Genomic DNA, 18,787 nt, shown 5'->3' with positions numbered 1-18,787 from the left:
GAAATGGTCAGGGATTCCCAGACACTTGGCTCCACAGGCCCTTTTGTAATAAAGGAGGAAGCATAATGCCAGATCTGAGCCCAGCAGTGTGGCATCTGCCCACAGCGGCCTTCCTGCCCCACCCTAGCAGAGGCCAGGGCATCTCAGGAAGACAGAAAGGCAGTCATTATTGGAGCCATCCTGACAGAGCAGCAGAGGAAGTGTGGTTGGTGCTGGGATTGTAGTGTCTTTAGACACCAAGAAAGGGGTCTGGAGAGATGGCTCAGTGGTTAAGAGCACTGACGGCTCTTCCATAGGTCCTGAGTTCAAATCCCAGCAACCACATGGTGGCTTACAACCATCTATAATGGGGTCTGATGCCTTCTGAAGATACACTCATATATATAAAATAAATAAGTAAATAATTAAAAAAAAAAAGACACCAAGAAAGGACAGTACTATTTTGAACTCTCAAGACCAAGACAGAGCTGGAAGGGTAGAGAAGGAGGAAAGCAGGGGACTGGAGGACTGAGGCCAGGAAAATATTCCTCAGGCCTTGGGGAATGGAATACCAAAGGGTAGAGAGGACCCTGAGGAAAGGAAGGCTGAGAAATAGTAAGTCAGCCTACCTAAAATTGTAGATTGTTAAGGTAGGCTTATCCATGACCAGAGATAGTAAGTTAACTTATCTATGTGGTCATGCATGGTGAGCTAACTTACCCAAGATAACACACTCAATTAACTTATCTAAGATCATATAGACAGTAAGTTAACTTATCCATAATCGAAGATCATAGTTGACTTACCTAATAGCACAGCTCAGAAATGGCAAACTAAGTTCCTAAAGGGGCAAAAGAGGCCATTTCTGTTCCTCTAATGTCTCCCCCTACCCTGCTCCTTGATTGTCAACATCAACGCCAGGCCTACCTCAGATCCAGGAAGTCCTCCTTACTTTCAAGGAGACAGACAGCACTGAGAGGCCTTCAGTGCTATCACCCAGGCCTTTTGCTACCTCTGTGTGGCAGGCAGGCCTTTCCCCTCCACTGAGCCTTTCAAACTGGGCCGCAGACAATGCTAGAGAAATGGATAGTCACTTTCCTCAGTGTAAATCATTGTTATAAAAGCTTAGAGAGGGCTGGAGAGACGGCTCAGCGGTTAAGAGCACTGACTGCTCTTCCAGAGGTCCTGAGTTCAAATCCCAGCAACCACATGGTGGCTCACAACCATCTGTAATGAGATCTGGTGCCCTCTTCTGGCCTACAGGCATATGTGTAGGCAGGATGCTGTATACATAATAAATGCATTTTTTTAAGATTTATTTATTATATATGAATACAATGAAGCTATCTTCAGATTCACCAGAAGAGGGCATCAGATATCATTATAGATGGTTGTGAGCCACCATGTGGTTGCTGGGAATTGAACTCAGGACCTCTGGAAGAGCAGTCAGTGCTCTTAACCACTGAGCCATCTCTCTAGCCCATAATAAATGAATCTTAAAAAAAGAAAAAAAGAAAAAGCTTAGAGAATATTAAGTTTGCCAGGCAGTGGTAGAAGGTGGCTCATAACCATCTATAAAGGGATAATATGTCCTCACCTGGCATCATACAGACAGAACATACTCATATTTTTTAAAAAAATACATAATACATAAATTTAAAAGATAAGAAAATATATACACAAGTAAAATTCAGCTACAGGCCCAGCGCCCCTGCTAGGCAGCTCAGAGAAGACCCTGGCTGACAGCCATTGATTAAGCCATGAGCCTTTCACCAGGACAAGCATTAATTCTGCTGGGTAGGCAGGGTGACCTTGGTTAACAGCTACCTTGGTCTGCGTTGAGGTAAGTGTGACAATATTTTTACACTGTAAATCTTCCCATTTGTTCAGAAATGTCTAAAAATTGCAGGTTCTGTCTCGATAAAAACACGGTGAATTGCCCAAGGTGTAACTTGAGGGAAGGAATCTGAAAGCATTTCTCAGATGAGGGCAGGGATAGCTTAAACCTCCACAGAGCCACAAGAGACATTTGTCCTGGGAGGCTTTTTCCTCAGGAACACAATATTATTAAAGAAATTAAAAATGTCTCCCCCTGTTCTCTCTCCATGCTTGGAGTTAATTCTCACGGGGTGGGGGCTTCATTTGCCGTAACAATTTCTCAAAATTGAACTTGAACTGGGAGGTTGACTGTGGGGTGTCCTAAATTAAACTGGGATTTGGCTGTAGCCCCTTGGAGTGCTCAAGTTTCTGGGTAGCGGGTAGCCAACACAGAGACCTGCCAGGCTTACATCTGGAAGACGTAATCCAGGCTGCAGAGCCAGCTCTCTAAGCCTCTGGCTGAGACCTGTCTGGCCTTGGGCTCCACACTAAAGACCACACAATCCTGCTTCTGTTTTATACATGAGGGCACTGATGCTCAAAAGAGCTGGGGCTGGAGAGATGGCTCAGCGGTTAAGAGCACTGACTGCTCTTCCAGAGGTCCTGAGTTCAAATCCCAGCACCCACATGGTGGCTCACAACCATCTGTAATGAGATCCGATGCCCTCCTCCGGTGTGTCTGAAGACAGCTACAGTGTATTCATATACATTAAATAAATAATATAAAAAATTAAAGAAAGAGCTGGCTTGCTGGAGCCACACAGGAAGCCTGTAGCTCTGCCCTGCCTGTGCGGACCCCGGTGCACCCCACTTTTCCCTGAAAGCGCACTGAAGCTGCACCCTGGTGTCAGAGGTTAACAGTGCTGCTATTGTGTGTCTGGAAGTGGGTGTCTGCTCCTCTGGCACTGGAGTTACAGGCAACTGTGAGCCATCTCTGAGCCACCTCTGGTCCCTATGATCCAGTCACTTATAGCCCAGGCTAGCCTCAAACTTACTTATGTAACTGAAGCTCGCCTTGCACTATTCCCAGGTGCTGGGAAGACAGATGCACGTCACTACATCTTGCGGGGAAAATGACTGGCTGTTTGGAAGTCACAAGTAGGCAGCAAAGGGGAGAGGATCCGTCACCTCTTGTGCCGTGGGAACGGCTCTTCTCTTCCTCCTTTGCAGCAAACCACAGAAGAATATTCTCTCTGTTAAGTGACTCTCTAACCTCAGCTTGAATGCCTCTAGTGACAGGGAGCTCACTACTTACAAAACTTCTCCCTCACCCCAGGCTTCTCAGACCTAGGCTTTTAGGTTATTTTTCCATCTTTATTTTACCCCCTTCCTCATCAGCCAGTCCACCGCTTTCTACTTCTAGATTTTTTTTTCCTTTTTTTTGGAGCTGAGGTCCGAACCCAGGGCCTTGTGATTGCTAGGGAAGTGCTCTACCACTGAGCTAAATCACCAACCCCTCTACTTCTAGATCTTAATATCTCACCTCTCCCTCTCCCTCTCCCCCCCTTCCTTCCTGGTTCTTGGCTCCAGCTTTCCCTTCAGTAGGCCACCTGCCCCAGGTAGAAGCTGGTCACCATAGCTACCACCAGAACATTCAAATCTGGCATCATCTGGGAAACAAAAGGTCTGAGGTCTGAAAACAAAACCCACATCCAACCTGGTGGCATGGACCTGTAATCTCACAGGATCCCAGGGAGAGGACTGTAAATTCAAGGCTAGCCTGGGCTACACAGTGAGACATTGTCAAAGACACACACAGAGCTGGGTGATGGTGGCTCACACCTGTAGTCCCAGCACTTGAGAGGCAGAGGCAGGTGGATCTGACTGAGTTCAAAGCCAGCCTGGCCTACAGATCCAGTTCTGTGACAGAGAAACCCAGTCTCAAACAAAGATAGACAGACAAACAGGAAGAAAGATTTCAAGCTGGCTGGGGATGTGATCCTATTGGCAGAGTGCTTGCCTAGCATGCACGAAGTCCTGGGTTTCATCCCGGGCCCCGCACAAAACGGCATGGTGTGCACACTTGTGACCCCAGCACTTTGGATGTAGAATGGGGGTGGAAGAGTCGGAGTTTAAGGTCGTCCTTGATGTCCAGTGAGTTCAAGGCCAGCCTGGGACACCTGCGACATTCCGTTTCAAACAACCATAAGGAAGCAAACTCAAGATCCTGGAGTCCAAGTTCATGGCTGTCTCCTCGCTCTGCATGGAAAATGTCACCTCCCTACTCCGGATGGGAGTCTGGCTTGGCACGGGAGAGAAAGACTCCACCCACCTGCAGGTCACCACTGTATGGATTTGGAGAAACTAATTTGCACCCACTTTTGGAGGATTCCCACAGCACCCGCTGTTCTCAGAGTCCATATAGCCCTGCCTTTCTCTTTTCCCTCCACAATACTTATTAGTCCTTCCCTCAGCATCTCGCATTGTTCCCGTGATTCCTCTGGGATTATGCCTCCATCAGTCTCTCCCCACAGGGACCTCCCCAGCTGGGGGACCCTTCCAGATACAGAAGAGACTGGACTGCGCCTGGTCCCAGCACCTTTCCTTGACATAAGCTAAACTCAAATGAGACAATGCCGCCATCTGAAGGACTATAGGCAAACTGGTAGAGCATTTTCTTAATTGGTGATTGAGGGGGGAGGGCCCCGCCCACTGTGGTACTTCTGAGGTGTTTATGAAAGCAGGCTGAGCAAGTCAGCGGGGAAAGGCAGTAAAAGTGTTCCTCCAGGTTCCTGCCCTGTCTTCCCTCAGTGATGGAGGGTGTCCTGGAATTAAAAGCCAAAACAACCCCTTTCTGCCCGAAGGTGTTTTTTAATCACGGTGTTTATCATAGCAACAGAAAGTCTCAGACAAGAGTGGACTAGCCTGACATAATATAACACATGTCTGTTATCCCAGCACCATGAGGTGGACGCAGGGGGATCCTAAGTTTAAGATGAGTCTCGGTTAAAACACCAAGTTCTGGGTTGGCCTGGTCTACTCCACAAAAAAGCAACTGGGATTGGGGTGGGGGTAAAGAGATGGCTCAGGGGTTAAGAGGGTTGGCTGCTCTTGCAAAAGAACAAGGTTTGGTTCCTAGGGTTCACTGTAGCTTTCAATCATCTCTATGTCCAGTTCCCTGACCTCCACAGACACCAGGCACACAGGCAGTGCACACACACACACACACACACACAAAACAGTCAAACAGATAAACAGCTCCCCCAAAACACTGCAGCGATAACCACAAGAAACGGACAAAAGCCACGCCTAGGGAGATAAAACTCAGTGAGTAAAGAAAGCTCAGCGAGTGAAATGCTTTTCTGGAAAACATGAAGACCTGAACCCCCACATCCTTGCAAAAAGCAGGGTCAGGAACCAGCCAAGTAGCTTGCCTGGTGAAGACATCTACTTGCTTCTAAGGCCGAAGACCTGAGTCTACACACACACGGGAGAGACAGCTCAGTGGTTCAGACCTGAGAGGACCTGAGTACAGTTGTACAGTTACCAGGGCCAGAGCAGCTCACAGCTGTAACTCCAGCTGCAGGGGATCTGGTGACATCTTCTGGGCTCTGAAGGCATTGCGCTCACAAACAGGTTTTTTTTTTTGTTCGTTTTTTTTTTTTTTTTTTAAAGATTTATTTATTTATTATATATAAGTACACTGTAGCTGTCTTCAGATACACCAGAAGAGGGCATCGGATCTCTTTACAGATGGTTGTGAGCCACCATGTGGTTGCTGGGAATTGAACTCATGACCTCTGGAAGAGCAGTCGGGTGCTCTTAACCGCTGAGCCATCTCTCCAGCCCTTGTTCGTTTGTTTTTGTTTTGTTCCTTCCTTCCTTTCTTTTTTTTTTTTCCTTTTCTTTTTTTGGGAGGTGGGGACTGAACCCAGGGCCTTGCGCTTGGTAGGCAAGCGCTCTACCACTGAGCTAAATGCCCAGCCCCCCTTCCTTTCTTTCTTAAAAGCTATGAGTGATAGTGTGAGATTGTAATCCCATCACTGGAGAGGCAGGGACAGGAGGATGTCTGGGACTAGCTGGTCGGCCTAGCTTCAGGCCAGTGAGAGATACTATCTTAAAAAAAATAATAACAACAATAACAAAAACAACAATAAAAATACCAGCTCCATTTGTTCTATGGCCTCTGCACATGCATGTGTGCACACCCACCCATTCCCCACTTTCATTCACACACACACACAACACACACACACACACACACACACACACACACACACACACACACACACACACAATTTCAAAGTTCTAAAACCAGAGCCAGATGCCTTTAATCCTAGCACTCAGGAGCCAGAGGCAAGTAGATAGATCTCTGTGAGTTCGAGGCCAGCCTGGTCTACAGATCAAGTTCCAGGAAAGCCAGAGCTACACAGAAAAACCTTGTCTGGAAAAACATAAAAAACAAACGAAAAATCCTAAAGCCAAACCCTATCAATCAAGTAAATAAACCAGTTTGTAAACCGGGCGATTGCAGACGGGACCCATGTCATTGCACCTAGTGGTCAGGAGGGGGCGACAGAGAGACACGCAGCAGGATCAGCGCTTTAGAACAGTAAAAGTAAGACTTGGCTCCCGCAATAGGGAAGTCCTTTCCTTTCAAATATCAGCCAGGCTAGGCAAATGCTCTGCGACTTCGAGAAATTTCCTTAAACTCTAGTCTGTGTTTCCTCCTAGGAAAAGGTAACCAACCCCAGAGTGGTGGCCCACAACTGTAACCTCAACGCTCTGGAGGCTGAGGCAGGAAGGTCACAAATTTGAGGCCAGTCTAGAATACATATCAGGAGGCTGTCCCCAAAACGAGTGGGTTTGGAGGTCAGGGAGAGACAGGGGAGCTGTAGGGGGATTGACTGACTTATTTACTCTCTGGGTTCCCAGCCACACTTCCTGGATCCCAGAGGGACAGGCGCAGCAGCACCCAGCAGTGACATCAGCTTAGATGTGTCAGGGTTGGCCACTGGCTAGCGTCTGACTTTAGGCTCTCAGCCTGGGTCCAAGAGGCCCGCATTTACAAACTAAGTCAAGAGCTGGGGTGGGAGGTGGAGGGGAGGAGCTTGCTACGGGACCAGGCACACAGGCTGGGCCACGGTCAGTCTAAAGGGAGGGACTTTCTAGATCTCTGACTGGTGGAAAGGCAGCCTCTGTGTTCATGAGTACTGACTGCGTTGTTGTCCCCAGCTTCCTTCCTGAGGAAGTACTCATTTCCCCCATGGTCTGACTGCCAGCTCTGGCTCAGCCTCTGGCCTCACCCAGGTCTCTTTCCACAGTGGGCACAGGATCCTAGAGTCCACCCCATGAGCTGCTGCAGCAGGTAAAATGAGTCCAGGGGCTTTTATTGTTTTGTTTAAAAAATTATTTTTTCAAGATAGGATCTTGGGGGCTAAGGATATACCTGATCTGATAGGTTCTTGCCTAGAATGCATAAGACCCCAGCAACTCATAAATCAGGCTTGGTGAAATACATGTAATCGGAGCAAGCTTGACATAGCCACGCCCCCAGTCCCTCCCTGGGGATTCCAGGCAGGGGCTCTACCACTGAGCCACGCCCCCAGCCCCTCCCTGGGGGATTCTATAGAAGTTCTCTATTTGGTTTTTGAAACTATGTTTCTCTGTATAGACCAAGCAAACCTCAAACTCACAGAGATCCACCAGCCTCTGCCTCCTGAGTACTGTGTGCCGCTGTGCTCAGCTTTCTTCATTTGAGAAGGTCTCTCACTGGCCTGGAACTTGTTCAATAAACCGGGCAGGCTACTCAGTGAGTTCTAGCAATTCGAAAAGCTCCACTTCCCTGGCACGGGATGACAAACTGCACCACTACACACAGCTGTGGTTTGGCTTTTTTTTTCCCTACCCCATGCACCCCTACACAAAGCTTTATATGTGGGTTCCTGGGATCAAACTCAGGTCCTCTTGTTTGCATAGCAAGTACTTTATAGACTATATTATCTTCCCAGGTCCCCAAACCCTCACATATCCCCTCCAAGCCCCCTGCACCCCATGACAACATTCAAATACACTTGGCATCCATTTCCCCCACGCCCTGAGTTAGCTGGGTCTCCTGGAGGTTGTGGGGACCCTGGCACCACTGCAACCTCTGACTGTGGCTCCCATGCTGTCTTAATGGGCTCTCTGGGCCTTAACACCAGGGGATCTGCGGGAACAGCAGAGCAGTACCCAGGTCCGGTCCTGAACCAGGCAGTATCTCACGATGGACTTGGCTTTGAGTTCCCAGAACTGTGCATGGAGCCCTGTCCCCAACACCAAGTACCTCCCAAACCCACACGAGTGCCACTTACCAGGCTTTGGGATGAGTCCTTGAAATGGCCTAAAAGGGAAACAGAAGTGAGCTTCAGGGAAAAGGGATGGGGACAAGATTACCACTAGGTACGTCGTGATACTAGTTTGCCAAGGAATCAGTAACAAACGCCCAAGGCTCTTTTCAGACATTAGCATTTGTTCGACTCTGAGAGAGGGTCTCACGTAAGCCCAGACTAGCCTTGAATCCCTATGCTGTAGCCAAGGCTGACTTTTAACTTCTGATCCTGCCTCTACCTGCTGAGTGCTGACATTACAGGTGTGCACCACTACTCCTGGCTTATGAGGCGCCGGAGACGGAACTCAGAGCTTCGTGTGTTCTAGACACACCGTGAAACCAACCAGGTCACATCCCTAGCTTGTTTTGTCTTTTGCTCTAAAGAAAGGGTCTAATTATGTAGCCTGGGCTAACTTTAACTCATAAGCTTCTTGTGTCTGTTTCCTGTGTGGTGGGATGAGAGGCTCGTTTTGGGATCTGTACCGTTGTGAGTGTGTGCACTGGGGGCGGGGGGGGGGGGAGGAGAAGGTATTTCTTGTTTATGTGCACACACGCAAGCCAAAGGTCGACCTCCAGGGTCTTCCTTAATCAGCCGCCTACACTTCTTTGTTTCTTTTTTGAGAAAAGGGTTTTCCCCAAACACAGAGCAAGTCATTTAGCTAGACTGGCTAGCCAGCAAGGCCCTGGGGGCCTTCCTCTCTTTCCCATAGGTCATGGCGGCGTAACAAGTACATGTAACCTGCTTACACGCCCAGAGTTTTGCATGGGTACTGAGGTGCATCCAAACGTAGGTCCTCATACTTGCTCAGTAAACACTTCCCCACAAAATGGACTCCTGCGCCCACAGTCTACATTTCCACCAGATGTCCAGGCCATGTAGGTACATGGGACTTTTGCTCCATCAGGGGGCTGGGTTTGCCTAAGGGGCTGCTGTGGGGCATACAGTTAGAAGAGTGCCCAGTCAATATGAGGGATCCCCTATATCTGGTTTGGTCTATAAGTGCTTCTCCAACACCCCTGCTATAGAACTTCTGGAGCCGGTTCCCAGTCCCAGCCAGTCTAGTCCGAGCTCGTCCTCATCAAGTACCTGGTGACGGTGAACTTGATCTTGTCAGCCACAGAGAGGATCCTTTCCAGGTTCTGGGAGCCAAAGGTGCAGGGCTTGCGGAATGGGATCCCGGGGGGCAGGCCTTCGATGATTACCGAGCCTGGATTGCTTTTGATTCGCTTGTAGGGCACCTGCACTGGGTATTTGATGCCCAGAGCTTCACCTGGATACGAGAAAGACAGTTGGACCAGTCAAGAGCAAGGGGTAGAACAGGGTGTAAAGCAGGAGGGTGGGGGCTCCTCTCCCAGAGGGCACAGGCCCTTTGTGGAAGACCGGAGAAGCTGTACATGGATAGAACTCGGAGGTGAATAGATATCCTGTGCAGAGAGTTTCTGGTGGGAATCCACGCTGGGTGGGCCTCGAATACATGGTTCCTGGTGCTGGGTTTAAGGCAGCCAGGGCTGTCTGCTTTCCAGGGACCACTGTCTAACTGGTCTCAGGTCTCTTCCCTTCTTCCTTTCCCTCCACTTCTTCTGAGACGTGGTCTTATTTTGTAGCCTTGGCTGGCCCGGGACTTCCTATGTAGACCAGGCTGGACTCAAACAAAGATCCATCAGCCTCTGCCTCTTAAGTTCTGGGGTTAAAGGCATGCACCATCACGCCTGGGTCTTCTATATGCAAAGTTGATTAATTAATTAAATGTGTATGGGTCTTTGGTCTGCATGTGTGTCTGTGTACCATGTGCACGGCCTGGTGCTTTTAGAGTCCAAAAAGGTGTATCAGATCCCAGGACTAGAGTTACAAGCCCTTGTGAGTGACCACGTGGGTGGTGAAAATCAAATGTAGCCAATGCTCCTCTTTTATTTATTTATTTATTTTTTTATTTTTTTCGGAGCTGGGGACCGAACCCAGGGCCTTGTGCTTGCTAGGCAAGCACTCTACCACTGAGCTAAATCCCCAGCCCCGCCAATGCTCCTCTTAATGGCTGAGCTATCCCTCCACCCTCACCAGCCATTCTCTCTCTCTCTTTTAAAGATTTATTTATTTGATATGAGTACACTGCAGCTGTCTTCAGACACACCAGAAGAGGGCATCAGATCTCATTACAGATGGTTGTGAGTCACCATGTGGTTGCTGGGATTTGAACTCAGGACCTCTGGAAGAGCAGTCAGTGCTCTTAACCGCTGAGCCATCTCTCCAGCCCCTCAACCTCACCAGCAATTCTTAAGGTTTTTTTTGTTGTTGTTTTGTTTTTTTGAGGCAGGGTCTCATGTAGTTCAGACTGACTTCCAACATGCTATGTAGCTAAGAAGGGCTTTAAATTCCTTCCTCCCTCCCTCCCTCCCTTTCTCCCTTCCTTTTTTGATTAAAGGTGTGTACCACCAGGGGCTGGAGAGATGGCTAAGCGGTCCCAGAGGTCTTGAGTTCAATTCCCAGCTATCACATGGTGTCTCACAACCATCTGTAATGGGATCTGATGCCCTCTTCTGGTGTGTCTGAAGACAGCTACAGTGCACTCACATACATAAAATAAATAAATCTTTAAAAAAAAAAAAGTGTGTGCTACCACCTCCCGTCTGGTTTTGAACTTCTGATGACAGGTATCTACCATCGTACCCAGTTTATGTTGTGTCATGGATGGAGCCCAGGGCTTCACACGCTAAGCAAGCAGTTTATCAACTGAGCCACACCCCAGCCTCTATTAGAGTTTTAAATGACATCTTCGTGTGTGTGTGTGTGTGTGTGTGTGTGTGTGTGTGTGTGTGTGTGTGTGTATACATCCCGAGGTGCACACGGTAGAGGCAAGAGGGAGACACTGCAGTTGTCGGCTCTCTCCTTTCATTACGTGGGGTCCAGGAATCGAACCCCTGTCATCAGGCTTGGCAGTAAACACCCTATGCCCTGTAGCCACCTCGCCAGCCTGCATCCACACACACTTTCTATTTGTCTCTCAACAAAATCGTACTCTGTAGTTCATGCTGGGCCCGGAACTCAGAGCAATCCTTCTGCCTCAAGCGATGAGGTTACAGGTGCACACCACCAGCCACATCCCACTAGGGTCTGCTTTCCGTGACACCCTGCCTCCAGTGCATGGCACATAGTAGATGTTCAAGAAATATCACAGATCTGGTGGAGATGACTCGGCACGCAAAGGTGGCTGCCGTCAAACCGGGCAAATCGAATTTCATTCCTAGGACCCACGTAGTGGAAGGAAGAAAACAATCCTGCAAATCTGACCGTGTTTGTGATGGGGAACGTTCATACCCACTTACATGCCTGTACGCACAATAAATAGACTTAAAAAAAAAAAAAAAAGAGAGCGAAGAAATACCTAAAAGATAGATCAACCTCTTTGCCAAACGTGAAGTTGGCACAGGTAGGGAACTGTCCATGCCCACCTCTCCCTCCACCTGACCCCTGCCTGTAACTCACCGTATTTCTTGTTAAACAGGTCTTGGACTTGTTCCCTAAGCGTGTTGGCGATGTCGATCCGAGAGAGTCTGGTGTTGTAATTTTCTGCGAAGTGAATACAATTACGGACAGAGGCGATTACATTAAAAGGCACTTGGTGACTTTTACAGGAAAATGATTTCCTAATTACAGGGAGCTCCTTGTCTGGCAATTAGCAGATCTTTGGAGTGGGCCCCTCAGAGTCCTTCAGAGCCAGTCTTCGTTGAGACTCCGTGTGTGTGTGTGTGTGTGTGTGTGTGTGTGTGTTTTGATTTCCTGGAAGGACTCACACTGTTTCGACAACAGCAATGAAATGAAATTAAGCTAATTGTTGACATTTGAAAACTAACAAACGAATAAACAAGCCCAGAGGTGAGACACCGCCGAGAGGGGGTTTCTGTGTCCTTAGCTGTGTGGGAGTTGCAGTGAAGTCTTCCAAGAGTTCATAAGAGAGAGGGCCAGATGGGAGTGTCCACACCATCAGTAGCTATTGATTATTTGGTGGCACGAGAGATGAAGCCTTGCAGATCACACAGAAATACTCTACCACTGAGCCACGCCCCCAGCCCCTCACTGGGGGACTCTAGGCAGGTGCTCTCCCGCTGAGCCACGCCCCCCGGCCCCTCACTGGGGGATTCTAGGCAGGTGCTCTCCCGCTGAGCCACGCCCCCCGGCCCCTCCCTGGGGGATTCTAGGCAGGGGCTCTACCACTGAGCCACGCCCCCGGCCCCTCACTGGGGGATTCTAGGCAGGTGCTCTCCCGCTGAGCCACGCCCCCCGGCCCCTCACTGGGGGATTCTAGGCAGGGGCTCTACCACTGAGCCACGCCCCCAGCCCCTCACTGGGGGATTCTAGGCAGGGGCTCTACCACTGAGCCACGCCCCCAGCCCCTCCCTAGGGGATTCTAGGCAGGTGCTCTACCACTGAGCCACGCCCCCAGCCCCTCCCTGGGGGATTCTAGGCAGGGGCTCTACCATTCTGAAGTAGCTTTGATTAAGGACTGCAATGTATCAGCATGTTACAACTGCATGCACCCTTGACCTCAGAGAGGTTACCTCCTGCCCTGGCCTTAGGAGAGAAAGGGTATGGACCGCAGGGGAAAGAGGAAATGACCTCTGGTGCTTCATATGCATTCCTGGTGACATTCTCAGCCTGCCAAGGGTCTGGCTGTAGGAATCTACAGAGGGTGAGAAACGCCTAACAATTTCCCCTTCCTGTAGAATGTGGGAGGAGTGAGGGGCTGAGGTGAATGACAGCCAGTCCCCGGATTTGGTTCCTACCTCTGTGAGCTCCTCTATCTCCAGCATTGGCCACTGCTGCCTCTCTGAACTCCTTAGAAGTATGGCGACCATAAAAGGGTCACTTGGTGACAGTCATCCTGGGGGATTCACCCCAGCCATGCCCTCTAGTTCTCTAAGTGCAGCACTCATAGGATGTGCTAGGATCTCAGTTGCATCCCTACAACAGGGATGCTGTCTGGCCTCCCACACAAGGAGCACGCTCTGTGGTCCAGCTACAAGCCCTCCTATAGCATTTCCCCATGTCCCACCGCTTGCCTTCCTGCCCACCTTTCTGGCTCTCCACGGCCCCCATCCACTCCTCAATTTCAAAGCAGTAAGAACTACGTTGTGGGATATTTGATCACACTTCAAACTCTTGAGACTGTTATTTACTGGAAAAACTTAGTAGTTGGTGTGTGGCCTAGCCTTAGCATATACCTTGAATCCGAGAGCTTTCTGCTTGAATATTCGAAACAGGATGAAATAAGGTTAACCACAGGTCAAGGGGCGGAGCAAGCAACCAGTTGTCAGGAAGTGAACATAGAGAAAACCACAGAGAGTGAGGGCGTCGGGAGGACTGAGAGAGAGAGGCACAGGCAGTAAAAGAGACCATCTTTTACTCATTTTCAATTTATGTGCACTATTTTATGAGCACCGAAGGGATAAATAATACCTCTTTATTTTATGTGCATTGGTGTTTTGCCTGCATGTGTGTCTGTGTAAGGGTCTCAGATTCCCTGAAACTGGAGTTACAGACAGTTGTAAGCCACCATGCGGGTGCTGGGAATTGAACTCAGGACCTCTGGAAGAGCGGCCAGTGCTCTTAACCATTGAGCCATCTCTCTAAATCCTTCAAGGAGGATTTTTGAGAAGGTGCGAGAGAGGGCATTTGTGCTAGGACATCGGCTGAGGAGGAAGGTCAGCTGGCTGCTTTCTCTGCCTCTCTGAGGCAGCAGGCTTTCACCACAGCCTCTGGCTCCCAGGTCTTCACTGGTAAAATCAAACCATTAAGATTTTTTTTTTTTACAAGAAAAAGCACACATCACAGCTGGTCGATGGACGAGTATAGAAAGGTAGACTGCTACAGTCAGAGTAGACAGTGCAGGAGCCCAGTGCCTGGCTGTCCCCCTATTGGCAGCCGGACTCTTAACTCAGAGACACCAGTCTGGCTACAGCGCCCAGTCGGGTACCCTGGAGCCATGGGTGGAATCCAGTCTCATTCCACTTCCACGGTCTCCCTTCCCCCTCTAAAGCTTCTCAAGGTCACGACCCTGGAATGCCTAAACTTACCTTGAAGGCCCTGTCTCTTCGGGGTCTCGTCCACAAGAGGGTCCCAGGAGTCCCTCTCTGGGGGTGGGGTGGGGAGAGAAGGCAGGTGAGGAGGGAGCACCTGGGGTCCCAGGTGGCATTGAGGGGGCAAACCCGACAGGGGCAGTGGGGAAATGCCTAGGGTAGGGGTAGCACTGGGGCATCAGGCGGGGGATGGAGAGACTTGATGACCTCCCACACCCACCTGTGTCTCCCCCATGCCCAGGTACCTTGAGTGTCCATAACAGGTTCTTTGACACCGTCAGTGAGTAGTTCGGGTCTAGAAAACATAACCGGTGCCATCAGTGAGGTTTGTCCAAGCACCCCAGGGCTGTGTAGCCAGCACCTCCGGGCCTCAGTGTACAGATCTGTGCAATGGGCTTCCATAACCCCGACCAACATAGAATTAAGGCCCTTGGTAGACTGCAGGAGTCATCCTGTAGACAGGAGCTGTCAATAGCTCTGAGCACTGAGAATTTCTCCAAATCCTGGACTAGCGGATGCCCTGTTTTGGACTTCATCCAATCCCTACTGCCTAGCACACACAGCATGTATGTGTGGGTGAATGACTATCAGGAAAATGATGTGTATGTTTGTACACACACATGTGGAAAGGTGCATTAGAGGTCAACGGTCAACTTCTGGTATCTTAGTATATATGACCTGGAACATACTCTGTAGACCAGGCTGGCCTCTGTCTGAGTGCTGGGATGAAAGGTGTGCACACCACTGCCTGGCCACTTTAACTTTTTGTAAGTTCTTTATTTTTCTTTTTTCTTTTTTCTTTTTTTTCCTGGAGCTGGGGACCGAACCCAGGACCTTGCGCTTGCTAGGCAAGCGCTCTATCACTGAGCTAAATCCCCAACCCCAAGTTCTTTATTTTTTTAATTATGTGTTACGTGTGTGACTGTGTGTATGTGTGTGTGTGTGTGTAAGAGAGAGAGAGAGAGAGAGAGAGTGTGTGTGTGTGTGTGTGTGTGTGTGTGTGTGTGTGTGTAGTGCCTGCAGAAGCAAGACAAGGGCACTGGAACCACTGGAGCTGAAGTTAAGAGGGGGTTCTGAGAATCAAACTCAGGACCTCTTACCTCAGGTTAAGGACAGCAAGAGTCAGTTCTCTCCTTATACCACGTGGACCCAGGACTGAATGTAAGACTTCAAGCCTGGGGCTGGAGAGATGGCTCAGTGGTTAAGAGCACTGACTGCTCTTCCAGAGGTCCTGAGTTCAAATCCCAGCAACCACATGGTGGCTCACAACCATCTGTAATGGGATCCGATACCCTCTTCTGGCATGTCTGAAGACAGCTACAGTGTACTCATATACAAAAATAAATAAATAAATCTTAAAAAATCCAAAAAAACAAAAAAGACTGCAAGCCTGGAGGCAAGCCACCTGCCAAGTCATTTGTGATGGTTTGTATGTGCTCAGCCCAGGAAATGGCACTATTAGGAGGTGTGGCCTTGTTGGAGTAGGTGTGTCACTGTGGGCATGGGCTTTAATACCCTCCTCCTAGCTGCCTGGAAACCAGTCTTCTCTTTGCGTCCGGTACAAGATGTAGAACTAACTCTCAGCTCCTCCTGTACCATGACTGCCTAGACGCTGCCATGTTCCCGCCTTGATGATACTGGACTGAACCTGTGAACCTGTGAGCCAGCCCCAATTAAAGGTTGTCCTTATAAGAGTTGTCTTGGTCATGGTGTCTGTTCACAGCAGCAAAACACTAAGACACTATGTATCCTTGGCTAGGCTGGAACACCCACCCTTACCTCTTAATGACAAACTGGATACTGTTGCTGGCTTCCAGAATCTTCCTCAGCTTGGCAATCCCAAAGCAGTTGGGTCTTCGAAGAGAGATGCCTTCAGGCAGTCCCAGTACGAAGAGCTCCTCTGGGTGCATCAGGAACTTGGAGTAGGGCACCTTGACTGGCTCTGAGGTACCAATGGCTTTGGCTGCAAATACATGGCTGCCGTAAGGCAACCTGGAACCCCAATCCCTGCCCCCATCTCTCTGGGCAAGCTGCAGGTGGCAGGGCTTTAGAGACAGCACTCAGCCAAACCCTATAAACTTGCCAGAGGAGAGAAAACTACACCTAGCTGTCGGGCAGAATAAAAGTCAGGATTTATCTGGAGGCATACAGCCCAGGAATGCGAACCCCCAAAGCCACTCTTCACCCATGCCTTCATAGCGTAGAAACCTGAGTGTAGCTGGGATGTGACTGCTGCTCTTGCTGACTGCCCTAGAAACCCCTAAACCGTCACACAGCTCCGTGGTATTCCCAGATCTAGGACGAACCATGTCTGAGGCTCTCTGACTCTGAGTAGCCTGGTGCCTTGAGCTGGCTGAATCATGGCTGTAGCCAATGCCAGATTTCCTTGTTTGTAAAATGGGTCTTAGGGTGCGGGGACTGAGTGAGGAAGGTGTGAGAGAGCGTGTGAGAAGCTAGCCCCGGGCAAACTCAAGGAGATGAAGAAAATAGGCTTCTTTAATCTTTTGCTCTTTCCTGGAATCTTCCTTGTTTTATTGTAAGGCTGGGGATGGAATCCAGGGCATTATAAGTGCTAAAAAGCACTTTACATCTGAGCCTTGCCCCCAGCCCCTCACTGGGGGATTCTAGGTAAGGGCTCCACCACTGAGCCACACCCCCAGTCCCTCACTGGAGGATTCTAGGCAGGGGCTCTACCACTGAGTCATGCTCCCAGCCCCTCACTGGGGGATTCTAGGCAGGGGCTCTACTACTGAGCCATGCCCCCAGCCCCTCACTGGAGGATTCTAGGCAGGGGCTCTTCCACTGAGCCACGCCCCCAGCCCCTCACTGGGAGATTCTAGGCAGGGGTTCTACCACTGAGCCACATCCCCAGTCCCTGACTGGGGGTTCTAGGCAGGGGCTCTCCCACTACACAACATCTCTACCTCTCATGAGAAGGTCATACATATTGGCTCCCTACCTTAGAGCCATGCCCCTGGTGGATTCTAAGAAAATACTGTACTACTGAGTCACACCCCCACTTTTCTGGATTCCAAATTTCTAGGAAGGCCTGCTGTAGCTACCCACCAGGCCTGTTGCTGAGGCTGACTAAAAGCACATGAGCCAGGGAATAATCTGGAGGGAGAGTGTGGACCAACAGGTCAGCAGGGTGGGATCCTTTGCCGGAGGCTGTTGCCATGGGGGAACTATATGGACCAATCACTTAAGTGTTCCCATCCTAATGGTGGCTCCCAGCTCTGTGTCTGTCTCTGTCCTAGAGGCATGTCTTCTCTACTCACCATATTTTGTGTTGAACAGCATTTCCACCTGCTTCCGGAGGGGCCTGATCACATCACCAGGGCTCTCTGGAAGGCAAAGGCAGTGGGTTGAGTTTCCTGGGTACAGAAACTTGGTGCTTAACTTACACCCCAGCTCTGGAGGTATCAGAAATGACCTTGTAGTGAGACTCTGGAACGGAACAAGGAAAAAGGCGGCTCTACCCACGCTTGTACTTTCTGCACTTTGCATACCTAGGTAGTGGGTGCAAAGCAAGCCTGTAATTTGCATACACTGCCACCAGGGGGCAGTAAACGCTTCCTAATTACAGGTATCTGCTGCATAGCGAGCTGGGTTCTACAAAGGGGCATTCATCTCTGACAAGAGGCTGTTTTATTCTAGAAAGTAGACACGCTAGTGATAAACTGTATACTTTTACCACCTACACCATATTTTGCTCAGCAGAGAGAGGAAAAGCGGTTTTCAGTTTTTCTTGGAGTATTTTCTATACAGAAAGCCAGTTTTACATACTGAGGCCTAAGAATCCTTCTTAGGCATGGAAGGCAGCTAGATACCTATATGTAAGCCCAAGCTAGAACTTTATTCTGAGAGATGCCTGTCAGTTCTAACACACTCTAGAACTTTCTTCCACCTGGTACAGCTCACATGGGTCTCCCAACCCAAATAAATTCAGGGTGTTGGAGAGAGATGGAGTAGAAGGGAGAATTTCTTATAAGGCTAGAGTAGACACGGAGAGAGAATTATGGGAGACAGGCAGGGCCTCACCTTCTGCCGGCCTCTCTTCTTGCCACGGTTCCTCACTGGGGCCTTTGTCTATGAGAAAACAGAGACCGTTAGGAAACACTGCCCAGGGAGCTCAACTAGGGGAGTAAAAGCCAGGCTAGAGAGCCTCAACTCTGAGGGTGAATAGATTGTCCCCAAAGGGGATCAGGACACACATATGCCATTCAAACAGAAACTTATAATCACCGTCCACGGACCCCTGCAGGAACCAGCCTCCAATCACCATTGTGCTCTAGACACCAGGAAAGAATAAGAACAGGGTCCATTCTCCTGGTGTGATGTAAAAAGGTGACACACCAGGATTCGGTGTGGGGAGGCCCACTCCTGTGATCTTAGGAATGCGGAGTCTGAGGTTGGAGGCTTCTGAGTTTGAGGCCAGCCTGAGCTGCACAGTGAGACGTTTAAAAAAAGAAGAAGAAGAAGGAGCTGGAGATTAAGAGCACTGACTGCGGGGCTGGGTGGGGATTTAGCTCAGTGGTAGAGCGCTTA

General features: G+C 49.6%; 1 protein-coding gene across 30 annotated transcripts in view; it reads right to left on the bottom strand.

Annotated features, from left to right (window-relative positions):
- Gtf2ird1 (GTF2I repeat domain containing 1) overlaps positions 1-18,787 on the bottom strand; it is a 106,913-nt gene that overhangs the window by 12,634 nt on the left and 75,492 nt on the right. For 12 of the 30 annotated variants that reach the window (XM_039089074.2, XM_063271050.1, XM_063271053.1 and 9 more), the window contains 9 exons: positions 18,281-18,328; positions 17,518-17,583; positions 16,019-16,202; positions 14,485-14,534; positions 14,237-14,293; positions 13,385-13,402; positions 11,649-11,732; positions 9,255-9,438; positions 8,151-8,179 (listed from right to left, as the gene is read on the bottom strand). In XM_039089074.2, coding sequence (XP_038945002.1) covers positions 8,151-8,179; positions 9,255-9,438; positions 11,649-11,732; positions 13,385-13,402; positions 14,237-14,293; positions 14,485-14,534; positions 16,019-16,202; positions 17,518-17,583; positions 18,281-18,328 — 720 coding nt within the window. 30 annotated transcript variants of the gene reach the window in all.

The sequence above is a fragment of the Rattus norvegicus genome, chromosome 12 (genome assembly GCF_036323735.1).
Source record: "Rattus norvegicus strain BN/NHsdMcwi chromosome 12, GRCr8, whole genome shotgun sequence".
In the NCBI taxonomy this organism is placed as follows: domain Eukaryota; kingdom Metazoa; phylum Chordata; class Mammalia; order Rodentia; family Muridae; genus Rattus; species Rattus norvegicus.
The sequence above is the reverse complement of the archived record's forward strand: the minus strand, read 5'-3'. Positions and strand labels throughout refer to the sequence as shown.